Source organism: Oncorhynchus kisutch, linkage group LG28 (genome assembly GCF_002021735.2).
Source record: "Oncorhynchus kisutch isolate 150728-3 linkage group LG28, Okis_V2, whole genome shotgun sequence".
NCBI classification, from domain to species: Eukaryota; Metazoa; Chordata; class Actinopteri; order Salmoniformes; family Salmonidae; genus Oncorhynchus; species Oncorhynchus kisutch.
The window spans coordinates 16,381,342-16,396,949 of NC_034201.2; the positions used below are offsets into that span (position 1 = coordinate 16,381,342).

A 15,608-nucleotide genomic window follows, 5' to 3' on the forward strand; every position below is an offset into this window, starting at 1 on the left:
GTAACAGGTCAGTACCTCAGGAGTATGGCTTCCAGAACAATGCATACAAATGCCCATCAGTAACCTTTGTTACAATAAGCTACATTCACAAATACACTGTAAATAGATCAAGACTATGCCCTGAGCCAACCCAGGAAAGCTGGAATATCTCATCAGAATAATTAGGGTCTTCAGTGGACCAATTCAGTTTAGGATGGGGTAAGAACTTCCATTAAACCATGTTGTAGTTTTACTAGCTCAGTAGCCCAAGGCCTGGTGGCTAAAGATATATTTTTCAGTCTGGTGCCCTTGAATGGAGAACAATAGGCAATATAGACAAATCACACATGGCACCTCTACACAGAGTAGGCTCTGATACAACATTACCCAATAACTTTCCTTGGGATGACCTTTGAGGTCAGACAGTTACTTCATACTAAAGCTGACTCTTCCCAGTGATGCACTCTGTGATGTCAATGTTTAACTTCAATGGCTTCTCAAGCTATAGAATGCCCCACCAAGGCTGTTGAGGGTGTGATTGTGTGATTGTGTGTGTCAAATCAAATTTTATTGGTCACATACACATGGTTAGCAGATGTTAATGCGAGTGTAGGGAAATTCTTGTGCTTCTAGTTCCGACAGTGCAGTAATATCTAATAAGTAATCTAACAAATTCGCAACAACTACCTTATACACACAAATGTAAAGGGAATAATAAGAATATATACATACAATTATATGGATGAGCGATGGCCGAACAGCATAGGCAGGATGCAGTAGATGGTATAGAATACAGTATACATATATGAGATGAGTAATGTAGGGTATGTTAGCATTATATAAATTGGCATTGTTTAAAGTGACTAGTGATACATTTATTACATCCAATTATTCATTATGAAAGTGGCTAGAGATTTGAGTCAGTATGTTGGCAGCAGCCACTCATTGTTAGTGACGGCTGTTTAACAGTCTATAGGCCTTGAGATAGAGGCTGTTTTTCAGTCTTTGATGCTTTCAGTAATTAGAGTGTGTCTGTAATGCTGTCATATACCACTGGCATATGGGTGTGTTTATATGTGATTGGGGTTTATGTTCTTTAGAATCCAGGGAAACATTCAAAAAAGGATAAGGAATTTAACTAAACACCCAACAAAGCAAATCAAATCAGCAGTATTTGCACTTTGACTGACATTATGGTTCCTTTCATTTGCTCAAGCCCTCACTTAGGTACTTATCGTACTGTACTTCTCTCATGGAACATAAGTACATTCCATGGCTACCAGACATTTTCTTTTACCTTTTATGAAAGACTTCATAAACCACAAATAACAAAATATTAATATAGAGGCAATAAAGTCAACTTCCCCCTAGAAGTGCCTCCTTCCTTACGCTCTCTAATTACTGAAAGCATCTCCCTCCCCCTGGTCTCCCTAAACCACCGTACACTCTACTTTATTCCTCATTCATCCCTCCTTCCCTCTCTCCCTCCCTCCGTCTGTTCTCTAGACAAAGTGGTAGATGGAGATATTTGGAGAATTCCTCAAGCTGACCAAACCAACCCCTTTGGCAGCGGCCCTCTCACTCCCCGTCCTTCTCCCAAATAAGGAGGTACACTTACAGGGGTGAAAAGAGAGAGAAAATAAAAAGATGTGTCATAGAATGAAATAAGAGGACTAGAAGCTCATAGAAAAATCTAGAGAAAAAAAAGTCCATATCCTTTTAAGGTTGTGGTTTCCTCCTCCCCTTCTGTCCCCTCCTCCCCTCTTTCTCTCTCACTCGCTTTTTCTCTTGAATGTGGTGAAGTCATTTAAGACAAACGTGTTTGTTCTTTTTAAGCCGGCACTCCCTGAGAGCAGACTCTGTACTCTGTTGTAAAGGAGACGAGAGGAACTATTTTACACCAGCTCACAGAAACACAGGCCCAAAGCCACTTGCACGCATCTGAACAACTAAAGCTGCTCCCAACTAAACACTGTAAGTACATACCTGGCTCCTTCTTAACACATTTGTCTCTTATTCATACTGTTACATTTCCTGGTGTATCAGACAGACATTGTCAAAATGGTGTCTAGTACTTTCTCTAGCATGCTTGATAAGTTGCTACTGACAGCGTTCTATAGTTTTGGACAGTTTATTTTAGGATTACATGGATGAGAGAGAGGGCGAAAAGGCTGTAGACATACTCACATGGGGTACACCTTCATCTTTTTATATTCAGCCTCTAAACACACACACACACACACACACCAGTGGCGGTCGGTGCTGTACTCAAAATAATAATGAGTATGGCCTTATTTCTATTACAGCATATTGGATGACTGTCATTCATATTCCATTCACCCAGCTCAATGTACCATTGATTATTTTAGGGTACTACATGATACTAAACTTTTCCCTAATTCCATCACGAGGTTGCTACAACCTAGCTTATGAATGAAAGTTTACAACATACAACAGGTCGAGAGAAAAATTTGAGGTGACAGACATTGACACATTCAATACTGCCTTGTACACTCTGGCCTGCATCTAGCCATTAGTCCAACAGTTGCAAACAAGAGTTTCTATTGGACAATTTCAGGTATGTTTATCCTCGTTTTTTTCCGTTTGCTTCCATTTAGATTTTTTTTTCAACAGAATCAGCGGAATGAATACACCCCTGATCACATGTAAGCACAGATCACTTTCATGGCAGCCACGTTGTATTCCTTCTCACATCTATGCGCGCTCCTCCTCTCACCTTTTCCCCTTCACCTGTGGACTTCAATGAATGTGACCAGGTGAAAAAACCTTTCCAAGACAAACCATCTCATAACCGCTACACACAGCCTTCATCGTTGTCACCATATTAGCTAAAGTAAAATCATAGTCAACATAGCTAATAGAACTAATGAGTTAGTAAACCCACTACAATCATGCAGTACAGTCGGTAAGCAGTTACACCAGCGGGCCATAAACTAGTAAAACCAAAAGTTTCCCTTGACTTGGAAGAGTCCCAATGTTGTGTTGGATAGTCATAGCCATTTAGCTAACATAACATCCCTCTGTTTGAGCCGGGTGTTTGAGTAGGATAAACTAGCTAGCTGCATATGCCAGCGAAGTAAGTGAAAGTCTCCTTCATTTTTGAAGACATTAAGTTGTTCAAAACTGTTCAACTATTGTCTTTCTCTCTCTTTGAGTCAACTACTCGCCACATGTTATGCACTGCAGTGCTAGCTAGCTGTAGCTTATGCTTTCAGTACTAGATTAATTCGCTGATCCTTTGATCGGGTGGACAACATGTCAGTTCATGCTGCAAGAGATCTGATAGGTTGGAGGACGTCACCTTGAGGACGTCCCCTTGATAATTTCTGTGTAAGTCTATGGAAGGCGTGAGAACCATGAGCCTCCTAGGTTTTGTATTGAAGTCAATGTACCCAGAGGAGGACGGAAGCTAGCTGTCCTCCGGCTACACCATGGTGCTACCCTACAGAGTGCTGTTTTAATCCATTATTTGGTGATGTGAATATATTTAGCATAGTTTTATCTAAAAATTATAACTTTTTAAATGTTTCAATATTATTATTTTTATGAAATTCACTGAGGAAGATGGTCTTCCCTGACTCACACACATCCTGCCCTCTCTCATGCCGTCTCTGCATGGCATGTATCTAATTAATTAATTAATTCCACAATAACAGAATGATGCTGTGACTTAGATTTTTCACTTTTTTTTCACTTTTTATTTAACTTTTAGTACTTATGCAGATGCAAAGTTTGGTAAAATAATGAAGGTTTGTGCTGTTAGTGCCATCATTCTGTTACCAAACTTTGCATCTGTTCTACAAGTAAATGTGTTTTTGTAAAATTTTCTGTGAAAATTGTTAAAAGAGGCCTTTGTGCATACAGTTGTATGTTTTGTTTAACTTTGCAAGCATTGGTTTTTGTTTGGCATACATTTTACAGTGAAAAATGTGAGTGTAAGCATCAATTTGTTACCATGGAATTGTCCTCAGTTCACGCGTACAAAAGTCTCTCTTCACTCTGCCCAGAGAGGCTCTATCAGATGGATCCTGTTCACTATCAGATCCTGCATCATCAGATCCTGCTTCTTATCAAGTCCTGCTCTCAGCACTCTCACACACATTCAACTAGCTCGAAGTGTTTAAGGTTCCGAAGTGTTTTCGAAGTGTTTAAGGTTAAGTTTAGGCATTAACTCAGAAATCTTAAGGTTAGGCATTAACTCCGAATGGTTAAGGTAAGCGTTAAGGTTTGGGATAGGTTTAGAACAAAAATCTCAAAACGCCGGATTCAAACTTCCAACCTTTGGATTCAGAAGCAGATGCTGACAACACCCTAGCTAAACCAAAATCTACTTGAAGGTAACAACGCTCACTGTTGCCCCGAGTGGCCGGTTTCCACGTCATCTCCCAACGTCGAATACTGACTTGTATCACGGGAGACATACTAGCTACACCCCTTTTTAAAACGGGCAGCTCCATGCAAGACAAATGGAATGATATAGGGGCTTTCTTTCTCATGATGTATGTACTGTATCTTTGAGATGGAGAAATGGCTATCTATCTATCTCAACGTGCGGTCAGAGAGTGTTGTGTAATACATGGTTCCTCTTCATTCCCTGTCTATCTGCCGGTACCAGACTAGATTAGTGTAGCTGTGGTGTGGGAGTCAAACCTTATATGTGAGGGATGTTTAAGTGTATTCCCTGAAAACACTGTGACATGACATTTACAAGTTGCTTTGGAAACATTGAAGGATGGATCTTTTGTGCAGTGACCCGAGTAGCTTTCACACTCTGTTTCACATCCCTGTAATAAAGTCACCTGTAACAGCAATGGTTGAGCCATGTTTGAATGAGGACACAGAGCACATATTGGGTAATAGGAGGTACAAATGGCTTTACAGGCTGAGTAAGGGCAGACTGTTGTTTTGAGAAGCCTGGTCTGAGCCTGTAGCAGAGGGCCTTGTCAGGAGCCAACAGCTCTATCCTGCCCCCCCCCCCTCCCACTCCATGCATATACAATAGCAGACTATGCTAGCAGCCCTCCTCTCCTTCCTCTTTTCCCTTCCTGGGGAAAAGTGCAGTAAACAGATTTATGAACTCTCAATCACACATGGATGTATTGCGGTTCTTTGACACAGCACACAGGTTTAACCCAAGGCTTTTCACACAGTTTATAGAACCTGTTAGAAACTTTCTATAAGGTTTGAGTGAGGTTTGGGAAGGTTAGGGGTATCTGTAGTAATCTAACTGCCCCTGCCATTAACCCATAACAGTCCTCATCAGCCAATCAAGAGCCTCCATGTTGAGAAGGCCTGATCCAGCCAGTGATGTGTGTCTGTACTAGTGATGCGTCAATCGCAAACAAACAGTTCTTTTTGAACGTCGGGAACTGAATTACATGAAAAGTCGTTCATTTGGCTCCCTGATTTGCATTCTGTTACTACAGCTTTTTGAGGTCCAGATAACGATTATCTGCAGATAACACATTTTTGTCCAAACACATTTTTGGAGTGTGTAAAAAGAATGGTAGGCCATCTAATAATTTGGTCAGGTAAAAATGTATATGAACTCACGTCACGACCTGAAATAATGGCAGGCATCTATGTAGGCTTTACATTTGCAGTTTTTTTCATGGTTTCAGGTACACGTTTAAGTGCTACTGAACGAAACCCGGTTAGGAGGCAAATTAACGTCTCTTTTTGAACGGAGACAAATGAGCCGGCTCACTGAAAATACTCGGAATGTCCATCACTACTCTGTACTGAGCTGAAGGCGGATCCTCTCTGGGCATGCTACAACAGTGCTCTGAGGCAGATCATCAGATTGAGAAACAGCCCTTCAGATTGGTTAGAGCAGAATCGGGTATTTATGATGATATTTACAAGAGTTGTTGTTGGGCAATTCCATGGTAAGAGAATGATGTGGAGACTCTGACTTTTCCCTTTAAATGTATGCCAAACAAAAACCATTGATTGCAAAGTTAAACAAACCATACAACTCTATGCAAAAGGACTACTTTTAACAATTTCCACAGAAAATCTTACAAAAACACATCTGCTCAAAGAACAGTACAGTTTGGTAACAGAGTGACGGTAAAATCTCCCTCAGTTTTTTTATGTTATCACATTTTCCCAAAACTCTGTTAAATATCTACTCTGAATTAAGATTCAAAGATGTCTGCAGACAGAATTGGGTGTCAGCTATGATACGACACCTTGAATTTGAGAAAAAATCTATTCTGGTTATTGAACTACTGTAGGTGAAGTGGATAAACACCCGTTAACAGAATGACATCATGGGTCCCTGATCTGTACTATACAGAGATGCATAATTATGAATGTCATTGTCTTCATGGTGATGTATCCTGAATCAAATCAAATGTTATTTATCACATGCGCCGAACACAACGGGTGCAGACTGTACCATGAAATGCTTGATGACGAGCCCTTCCCATGATGCATAGTAAAAAATAAATAAATAAGAGGAATACAATACACAAGATTGAAGCTATATACAGGGAGTACCAGTACCAGATCGATGTGCAGGGGTACGAGGTATTTGAGGTAGATATGTACATAAAGGCAGGGTAAAGTGACTAGGCATCAGGATAGATAAGAATAAGGTATTTGAGGTAGATATGTACTTAAAGGCAGGGTAACGTGACTAGGCATCAGGATAGATAATAATAAGGTATTTGAGGTAGATATGTACATAAAGGCAGGGTAACGTGACTAGGCATCAGGATAGATAATTATAGTAAGTAAGAATAAAGAACAGATCAGCAGCAGCATATGATGAGTGTGAAAGTGTGTATTTGTGTGTTTGCATGTGTCGGTATTCGTGTCTGTCCGTATGTAGTGTACAGTATGTGAATGTGTGTGGTTTTTGTGTGTGAGTGAGTGTGTATACTGTATAGGGGGTATATATAGTCTTGTGAGTGTGCAGTCTTGTGAGTGGGTCACCATTTAATTAACTACAGTGCCTTCCTAAAGTATTCATATCCCTTGACTTGCTCCACATTTTGTTGTGTTACAGCATGAATTTAAAATAGATTACATTGAGATGTTTTTGTCACTGGCCCACATGCAATAATGTTAAAGTATTGTGTTTTTATGTTTTTAATTATGTTTTTAGAAAATGGTTTTAAATTCATTAAAAATGAAAAGATGAATGGTCTCGAGTCAATAAATATTCAACCCCTTTGTTATGGCATGCCTAACTAAGCTCAGGAGTATACATTTGCTTAACAAGTCACAGAATAAGTTGCATGGACTCTATGTGCAATAATGGTGTTTAACATGATTGTTGAATGACTACCTCATCTCTGTACCCCACACATACAATTATATGCAAGGTCCCTCAGTCGAGCAGTGAATTTCAAACACAGATTCAACCACAAAGACCAGAGAGGTTTTCCAATGCCTCGCATAGAAGGTCCCCTATTGGTAGATGGATAAAAAAAACAGACATTGAATATCCTTTTAAGCATGGTGAAGTTATTAATGACACTTTGGATGGTGTATCAATACACCCAGTCCCTACAAAGATACAGATGTAGAAAGCTCTAAGAGACTGACCCAGAAAGACTCACAGCTGCCAAAAGTGCCTCTTCAAAGTATTGACTCAGGTGTGTAAATATTTATGTAAATGAGATATTTCTGAATTTCATGTTCAATCCATTTGGTTTACATCAGGTTTCCACTTTGTCATTATGGGGTATTGTGTGTAGATGAGTGAGATTAAAAATATTGAATCTATTTTGAACTCAGGCTATAACACAAGAATGTGGAATAAGTCAAGGGGTCTGAATACTTTCTGAAGCCACTGCATTTAGCAGTTGTATGTCTATTTAGCATTCTTATGGCTTGGGTTAGAAGCTATCTCTGTTGATCTGAAAGCCGATGCTCCGGTACTGTTTGCTAGGCGGTAGCAGAGTGAACAGTATGGCTTTAGGTGGCTGAATAAGTACACAAAGGTAGAAACATGTCAAATAATCTGTTGCATGTTTGGGTATTATTCTACACACTGCCTATTATTCTAATGAGCTCCGCCCCCAAGCAAGACCCAACCTGTACCAATCATAGACATCTATGTTTCACAAGTTTGGACATCACAGTACAGCACAGCAAAGCATAGTACAGTACACTACAACACAGTCAATTATACTGCACTCTACTCTAGTGTGCTCTACTGTACTGTACTGTCCAAACTTGTGAAACAGATTGGTTCAGATTTGGACTGACCAAATTTTAACTAGCACTTTCCAACTTCCAAAGACACCTGGTGTTGGTCGGTGCTGAGAGGGTGATTACAGTGAGGGCTGGTTACAGTAAATGGAAAGAGAGGGGGCTCATGGGTAGGTGTCAGTAAGAGCCAGGAGAGGTGATGTTAACTGCAGAAAAGGAAAGAGGGAGCGGTTGTCCAGACTGTTTTCACTCTCTTGCTTTGACCACCAGACGACAGAAAGAGACAGAAAACAGTTATGAGCTGAACGTAACAGTATGCCAGTGGAAGGGAGGACAGTAATGAACTTCCCTTGTAGCCATTTAAGTTGCAGTCATTCTGTTACTGATGTTTGATTTGGTAACAGAATGATGTGTTTTAATCACTTAATAAATTCGAAACCAAATGTTATCAGTCAAAACACTAATGATTTAGTAGGTCGACCTATACTTGTTAATTCTGTTTAATTTCATTACCCTCCCCCATCACGAGGGAGAGAAATGAGAAAACATTCGAAATATATCTGGGTTTTTGGTAACAGAATGACAAGACATTAGGCAATATTTCTTAAAATTACATACAGAAGGGCAAGAAATTCAGCAAAACTAAATATAATTGTTGGTATTAGTTTGCAGGAGTCTTTACATCAACATTATTGTGCTTAGATGTATTTCTAATACCTTAAAAAATTATACTAAATGTTTTCTAAGATCACTTTTCCATCTGTTTGACCAGAATTCAAAGCCTTTGCTTATTCCAAATGTTTAGGATGGAAAATGTTTAGAAAAATGTACATATATACAATATATATGCCTTCATTTGTAAAAAAATATATATAGACCCTGACCATCCACCCTACTCTTGTTTGTGTCTTCAAGATGTACTATCTAAACAGCTGTGAAATATCTTTTCCTTAACCGAAAATATAGTATTTTCAGCTGTTTGAAGCTCGTGTACAAAACCAAAAGTAAAAGATGCAAAAATAAACTAGAAAACGGGAAGCATAGAAATAGAGCACATAGAACCAATCTACCGCTTCTTAGACTTGTTTTCAATGAGAATGACAGATCTATAACTCATATCGCCCCAAAAGTGACATATTACAGCTTTAAGTAACCTTTCGTCTTATGTAACCAGACCAAACGTAACATATCATACTAATGTGAGTGTCACATCCTGTTACAAACTCTGGTTGTGACATAACTAGTCGGACAGATAAGAGAACAACAGGACCTTCCTCTACATCCCATATAACATATGTAGTAATAACCCTACACTGCTCTGCTTTTCTCTGGGTGCGGAGAGACACTGACATGGAACTATTAGCTCTTATAGCTCTGGTCTGGGAGTCATTAGCTACTGGATGACAGCTAGTGAATTAGGATTGGGAAGTAATGCTTTCTCTGTGTTAGAGCTGACCAACATCAATAAATGCTAACAACTGTCACAAACAGTACGGTAGTGCATGCAACCACTCATATTGAGAAATACTTACAAACCTCTTGTGAAAGAATCAAGATAGTTGTGGCCCGGCCAAAACAGAATTATTAACACAATGGATTGCACAAATAAAATGCAAGCATGGCCAATCTGAAATTCTGTCTTGGATTATATTTTAGACACAATCAATCTTTGTGTGTGTGTGTGTGTGTGTGTGTGTGTGTGTGTGTGTGTGTGTGTGTGTGTGTGTGTGTGTGTGTGTGTGTGTGTGTGTCGTTGCTAAGGCCAGAGAGATCATAGAGGATCTCTCACAGATGTTTCTCTCACTCTGCACAAAAACAGGAAGCAGAGCATTGAGGTGCTTAAGGAAGAGAATGTGCTCTCCAGTTTCACTGTAGTCTGGTTTGCCAGTGCTGTTTCAAACATCACTTACAAGCTCTGTGAAAAAAACAGACGTGTACCTGCATGCTACAGTGTCATATTGGGCCTGTCTTCAAATACAACTATGCTCCTACACATACACACTGACATTGACATATGCACTCAAGCAGTGTCTCCACCTCCTTTCCAAACACAGTATTAAGCCATTATTAAATTGCTTGTCCTTTTCTTTTGCACGTTGATACCCCTATACAGCACAGGAGGTTGGTGGCACCTTAATTGGGGAGGACGTGCTTGTGGTAATGGCTGGAGCGGAATGAGTGGAATGGTATCAAACACGTGGTTTATATTGTATGTGTTCGCCTTTCCATTTGATCCATTCTAGCCATTCTTATGAACCGTCCCCCTCTTAGCAGCCTCCACTGCTATACAGCCACAAGACCTGATTGAATACTATTGTGATAGCATGAATCAATGTGGCTTGATAACTGATACCTGAATGTTTACTTTACAGGCAGGTAAAGAGGAGAGGGGAGGATGTTGCTGTTAATTCTAGCTGCTCGTGATAATATCTCTTACTAATATCTCATATGTTTTACTCACCATTCAGCAACATGAGTCATCCTTTGAACAATGTCCTGTTCAGAGGGAATATTCAGTATGCCTCATAAGGTAATTGCGGTAATTGCGGATGTAGACATTTAGCCTAACAATCTCATCTAGCTAGCATTGTACTCTGTGCATTTACAGACGTTGCATAGTATTGACTGGGGCATAGGGTTTGCCGTTTGCCAGTGTCCTTTGTTGGGCACTAATACACAGAAGAATCAAAACACATATCAGAGTGAGTATGTCTATGAAGGTTAACTGTAAAAACTACCCCAGTGAGAAAGGAAGGAAGTGACAGAGGAGAGCCAGCTGGGAGGACTAAGCCAAACAGGATGTAGACAGCAGGGTGTGGCCGGGGAGGACAGGAAGCAACTAGGAGCCTATGAGAGCAGCAGGCTCACAGAGAGATGACATTAACCTTTGACCCTCAACTCTGAGATGTTCAGTGATAGTAATGATTCAAGATACCATCACAGGAGCTGAGAATTTTTGATTCTACAGTCCAAGAATTAGGTCTAGATTTGAAGTCTCCATCTTGTGGTCTGTACTATGGCCATGTTTATTTTTTTATTTTTTTAATTTAACCTGGTAAAATCAGTTAAGAACAAATCCTTATTCACAATGACGGCCTACCCCAGCCAAACCCTCCCCTAACTCAGACGACGCTGGGCCAATTGTGTGCCGCTCTATAGGACTCCCGATCACGGCCGGTTGAGATACAGCCCAGGATCGAACCAGAGTCTGTGGTGACGCCTCTAGCACTGAGATGCAGTGCCTTAGACCGCTGCGCCACTCGGGAGACCCCAATACTATGTGCCCCTCTAGCATAGTAGTCTTCAAGTTGGTAGGCATTTAGGGTCTCTGTTTTAAGTTCTGAACTCCAGATCAGATCAGAGGGCCTGACAAATATATCTGCACACATACACACACACAGACAGAGAAAGAGATCATCAGACTGTGATTACAGACCTATTTGTTTTGGCTCAGGGCCAGTTTTGAGGGTGTCGGCAGGCCAGGGACATGAATGTGAGTCCTGTTCCATCTATTAAGTGTCCCTGTTGAGCCAAGACAAAACCAAAAATAGTTACACTGCCACTGTTCCACATATAGACAACCTATCACAGTATTCATGGAATTCTCTATGGGAGGAAGTTGCTCCTCACCTACAGACATTTCTGGTTTATCATATTTACGCAAAGTATATATATTTTGTCAAGTTATTTATTTAAGATCAAGTTGTGTTTTGTGTATGTATTTATTCAGTCAGTCACTTCCACAGTTCTACGTTTACTTGTGCACCATATCAAACCTCTACAGCAAATTGTGGTCATGTGTTTAATCATTTCTTTATTTATAATGGCTAAGCAGTAATGATGGGGCTAACTGACACAGCTGATTTCATCCCTGGTAATTAGGTCACCTGCTATTTAAATAGGTGTGCCCAAATTGTTTTCACTAGGTTGTATTGTAACCCAGGTGAGCCATGGTTTTTAATCTGCCGATGCATTAGGGTTTTACCTCGCTCTGGAAAGCATGTTTAATGGTTTAAAAAATATATTTGACCTTTATTTAACTAGGCAAGTCAGTTAAGAACATTCTTATTGTGTTGAAATATGATACCTTTGAACAGTTATTCAATCTTTAAAGCTGTTTAAGGAGTAATATCTTGTCTGATGTATATATGTGTATATTATGTAGGCTGTTGTGATTGTTTGGACCCCAGTAAGTAAGCAGCAGCTAATAGGGATCCTAATAAATCTTACCGCTATGGGTTAGAGTAAGGCCAATTCTTTTACACTGAGATACTTCGTCTTTACCTTATGTTAGCTTCTATGGAATTCAAGTGTATGGAATTGTCAATACCACCTACAACAAAGAGAACGCACCAATGTTTGCCTGCCCTATCTGAAACAATCTCTCTCCTTGCAGGAACAGTCATGGCAAACAAAGGTCCCTCCTACGGTCTGAGCCGTGAGGTGCAGAGTAAGATCGATAAGAAGTATGACCAGGATCTGGAGGAGAGGCTGACCGAGTGGATCATCGCCCAGTGTGGAGCTGGAGTGGGCCAACCTGAGGCAGGCAAGACTGGTTGGCAGAACTGGCTCAAGGACGGATGTGTGAGTGCTTCTTTCTCATACCTTGTGGGAGGGGTGGAGGTAGCTGTCTGCTTTAATTTGTCTACCAGTCTTGCACAGGTAGTGAATACCCTCTCCCTGTCTCTCCCTCTCCAGGTGCTGTGTGAGCTGATAAACAGCCTGTCCAGTGGGAACAAGCCCATCAGGAAGATCCAGAGCTCAGGCATGGCCTTCAAACAGATGGAGCAGATCTCCCAGTTCCTCAACGCGGCTGAGAAGTACGGCATCACCAAGACCGACATGTTCCAGACAGTCGACCTCTGGGAGGGTATGTACATCCAGCCAGCTGCCGTCAGCTGTACCCTCCCACATTACACCAAATACACATCACGTCTATCCTCAGTTCAACTAGCTGCTCTACAGAGCATTTAAAATACTATTGCTGCTTATTCACCATGTCTAAAGGAGCTACATTCATTGTTTCATAGAATATGCTGCACAGTAGTGGCATTCCCTCTTACTAAAGTGTATTAATGTCTACTGTGTATTCATGCCTGCAGGGAAAGACCTGGCTGCTGTCCAGAGGACCCTGATGGCCCTGGGAAACCTGGCTGTCACCAGGGACGATGGGACTTACCGTGGCGACCCCAACTGGTTCCATAAGTGAGTCAGAACCTCCTTGTCCTGTCATTAAACTGATCTCAAAGGGAAACGTTTGCTTACATGAACAGGGACTATAAATGTAGTGTGGTGTACATGACGGTTTCTGTCTGCAGGAAATCGATGGAGAACAGACGTGATTTCTCAGAGGACCAGCTGAATGAAGGCAAGAGCGTCATCGGCCTGCAGATGGGCACCAATAAGGGGGCGTCTCAGGCTGGCATGACAGGGTATGGGCGACCCAGGCAGATCCTAAACAACAACCCCTAAAACTATGACAATGCCCTGTCACCCCACACCTCAGTACATTCCTCCCTCTCTGGGCCAGTCACTGAAGACAGAAGCTCTCTAACTCAAACAGGAGAGACTAAAAAAAAAAAAAAAAAAAATGTAAGACCAAACTGGACTAAAACAGGGACTATAAAACATACTCCTACACTCAAACCTAGTGACCAAAGTCTGTAAAATCATGTTTTATTGACTGTCGACTAGACATGGCTACTTAAGAAAGAAACAGACATTTCATTTAGATTCTGCTTTTAAAACGGCACTCTGATGGTAGTAAGTCTAAATGTTGGGTTTGTACTGGGAAAGAGGCTGTCAATAATAAAGATGTTAGGCCACCTTTCAAGAGCTCTGTAATTCTTGTATGTTGATTCTGAAATAAAGTTCAGTTTAATTTGAAAATTGTTCTCATTCTTTACAATGCATTGATACCAAAGATCTACACTGCACGATGACTATAATGAAAAATATAAACTCAACATTGTAAAGTTTTGGTCCAATGGTTCATGAGCTGAAATAAAGGCTTCCAGAAATGTTACATTTTCAAAGCTTCTTTCTCATTTTGTGCACATGTTTACAGCACTGTTAGCATTCCTACATTGTCAAGATAATCCATCCACCTGACAGGTGTGGCATCTAAAGAAGCTGATTAAACAATGATCATTACACAGGTGCACCTTGTGCTGGAGACATGGCCACTTTAAAATGTGCAGTTTTGTCACAACACATGTCAAGTTTGAGGGAGTGTGCAACTGTCATGCTGACTGCAGGAATGTCCAGCAGCGCTGTTGCCAGAATTGAATAATTTCTATACCATAAGCTGCCTCCAATGCTATTTATAAAGAATTTGGCAGTAAGACCATAGACCACGTGTAACCATGTCAGCCCAGGACCTCATCTGGTTTTACCTGTGGGATCGTCTGCAACAAGCCACCTGGACAGAAGTATTTCTGTCTGTAATAATGCCCTTTTGTGGGGAAAAACTCATTCTGATTGTCTGGGCCTCTGCCATAGATTAGGTTAGGGCCTAACAAATGTATTTCAATTGATAGATTTTCTTATGAACTCTAACTCGGTAAAATCTTAAATTGTTACATGTCGCGTTTTATATTTTTGTTCAGTATAGTTAGACTGGGATTTTGTGGTTTATTTATATACTGGTGTATATACCTTGAGGTTAGGACAGTTGCTGTAGGCTACTCTCAAAATTATTTGTACAGTCGGATGAGAAAGTACAGAACTAATATGTAGCATAGTAACATACTTTTCTCTTATCCATATTTTTTGAAACTGCACTGTTTAGGGGCTCGTAAGTAAGCATTTCACTGTAAGGTCTACCTGTTGTATTCGGCACATGTGACTAAAACAATTTGATTGGATAAGGCCTAGATTAAATGAAATCCAACTCTCTTTGCCATCTAACCCTGCTGCAGCCGGTTGGTCATTACAGGAGAACTCTAGGATCTTCGGCGGGGCCCTTTCTCCCCACTCCTGGAGATATAGGTATGTGATAGGGAAAGACTATTACACAAAAATGAAAATCAGACGAGTATGGTGGGAGGGAGAGGTATCGGCTGGCTGGATTCTTTAACTGCTGATACTAAGTCTTTCTGACAGGGCACACTAACCCTGACTGCCAGCACACAGATTATTTTCTAACTGACAGTGAGGCAGGGAGAGAGGAAGAGGGACAACAGGAGTGAGGGGAGGGATTCAGTGGAGGAGTATTACCCTTCCCTCTCCTGCCAAGGATTTGTTTATACTGTGTTCAGCTTGAGTGCCGACTAAGCTGTTCAGCATGATGTTAGGAAGAAAGGCCAGGGACAGAGAAAAGGAGGTTGGGAACAGGAAAGGTTAGGTGGGATAAGACCGGGAGAGAAAGAAAGGGAGATGGAAGAGATGGTGAAGAGAGGGAACATGAGGATACTTAGGGCATACATGGTGTCAGATATGGA

General features: G+C 40.8%; 1 protein-coding gene across 1 annotated transcript; it reads left to right on the forward strand.

Annotated features, from left to right (window-relative positions):
* The first annotated feature begins 1,751 nt into the window (after nt 1-1,751).
* Nucleotides 1,752-13,775, forward strand: LOC109872834 (transgelin-2). The gene is made up of 5 exons (XM_020464187.2): nt 1,752-1,953; nt 12,563-12,750; nt 12,865-13,036; nt 13,269-13,371; nt 13,485-13,775. The coding sequence occupies exons 2-5, from the start codon at nt 12,571-12,573 to the stop codon at nt 13,636-13,638; spliced, it is 609 nt and encodes a 202-aa protein (XP_020319776.1). The 5' UTR covers nt 1,752-1,953; nt 12,563-12,570; the 3' UTR covers nt 13,639-13,775.
* The last annotated feature ends 1,833 nt before the right edge of the window (nt 13,776-15,608 follow it).

Bases quoted from the DNA above. Each gene is read 5' to 3' on its own strand.
- LOC109872834 (XM_020464187.2), top strand. From the start codon at position 12,571: ATGGCAAACAAAGGTCCCTCCTACGGTCTGAGCCGTGAGGTGCAGAGT. The intron at 12,751-12,864 runs GTGAGTGCTTCT...CTCCCTCTCCAG, and splicing joins ACTGGCTCAAGGACGGATGT to GTGCTGTGTGAGCTGATAAA. The intron at 13,372-13,484 runs GTGAGTCAGAAC...TTCTGTCTGCAG, and splicing joins GACCCCAACTGGTTCCATAA to GAAATCGATGGAGAACAGAC.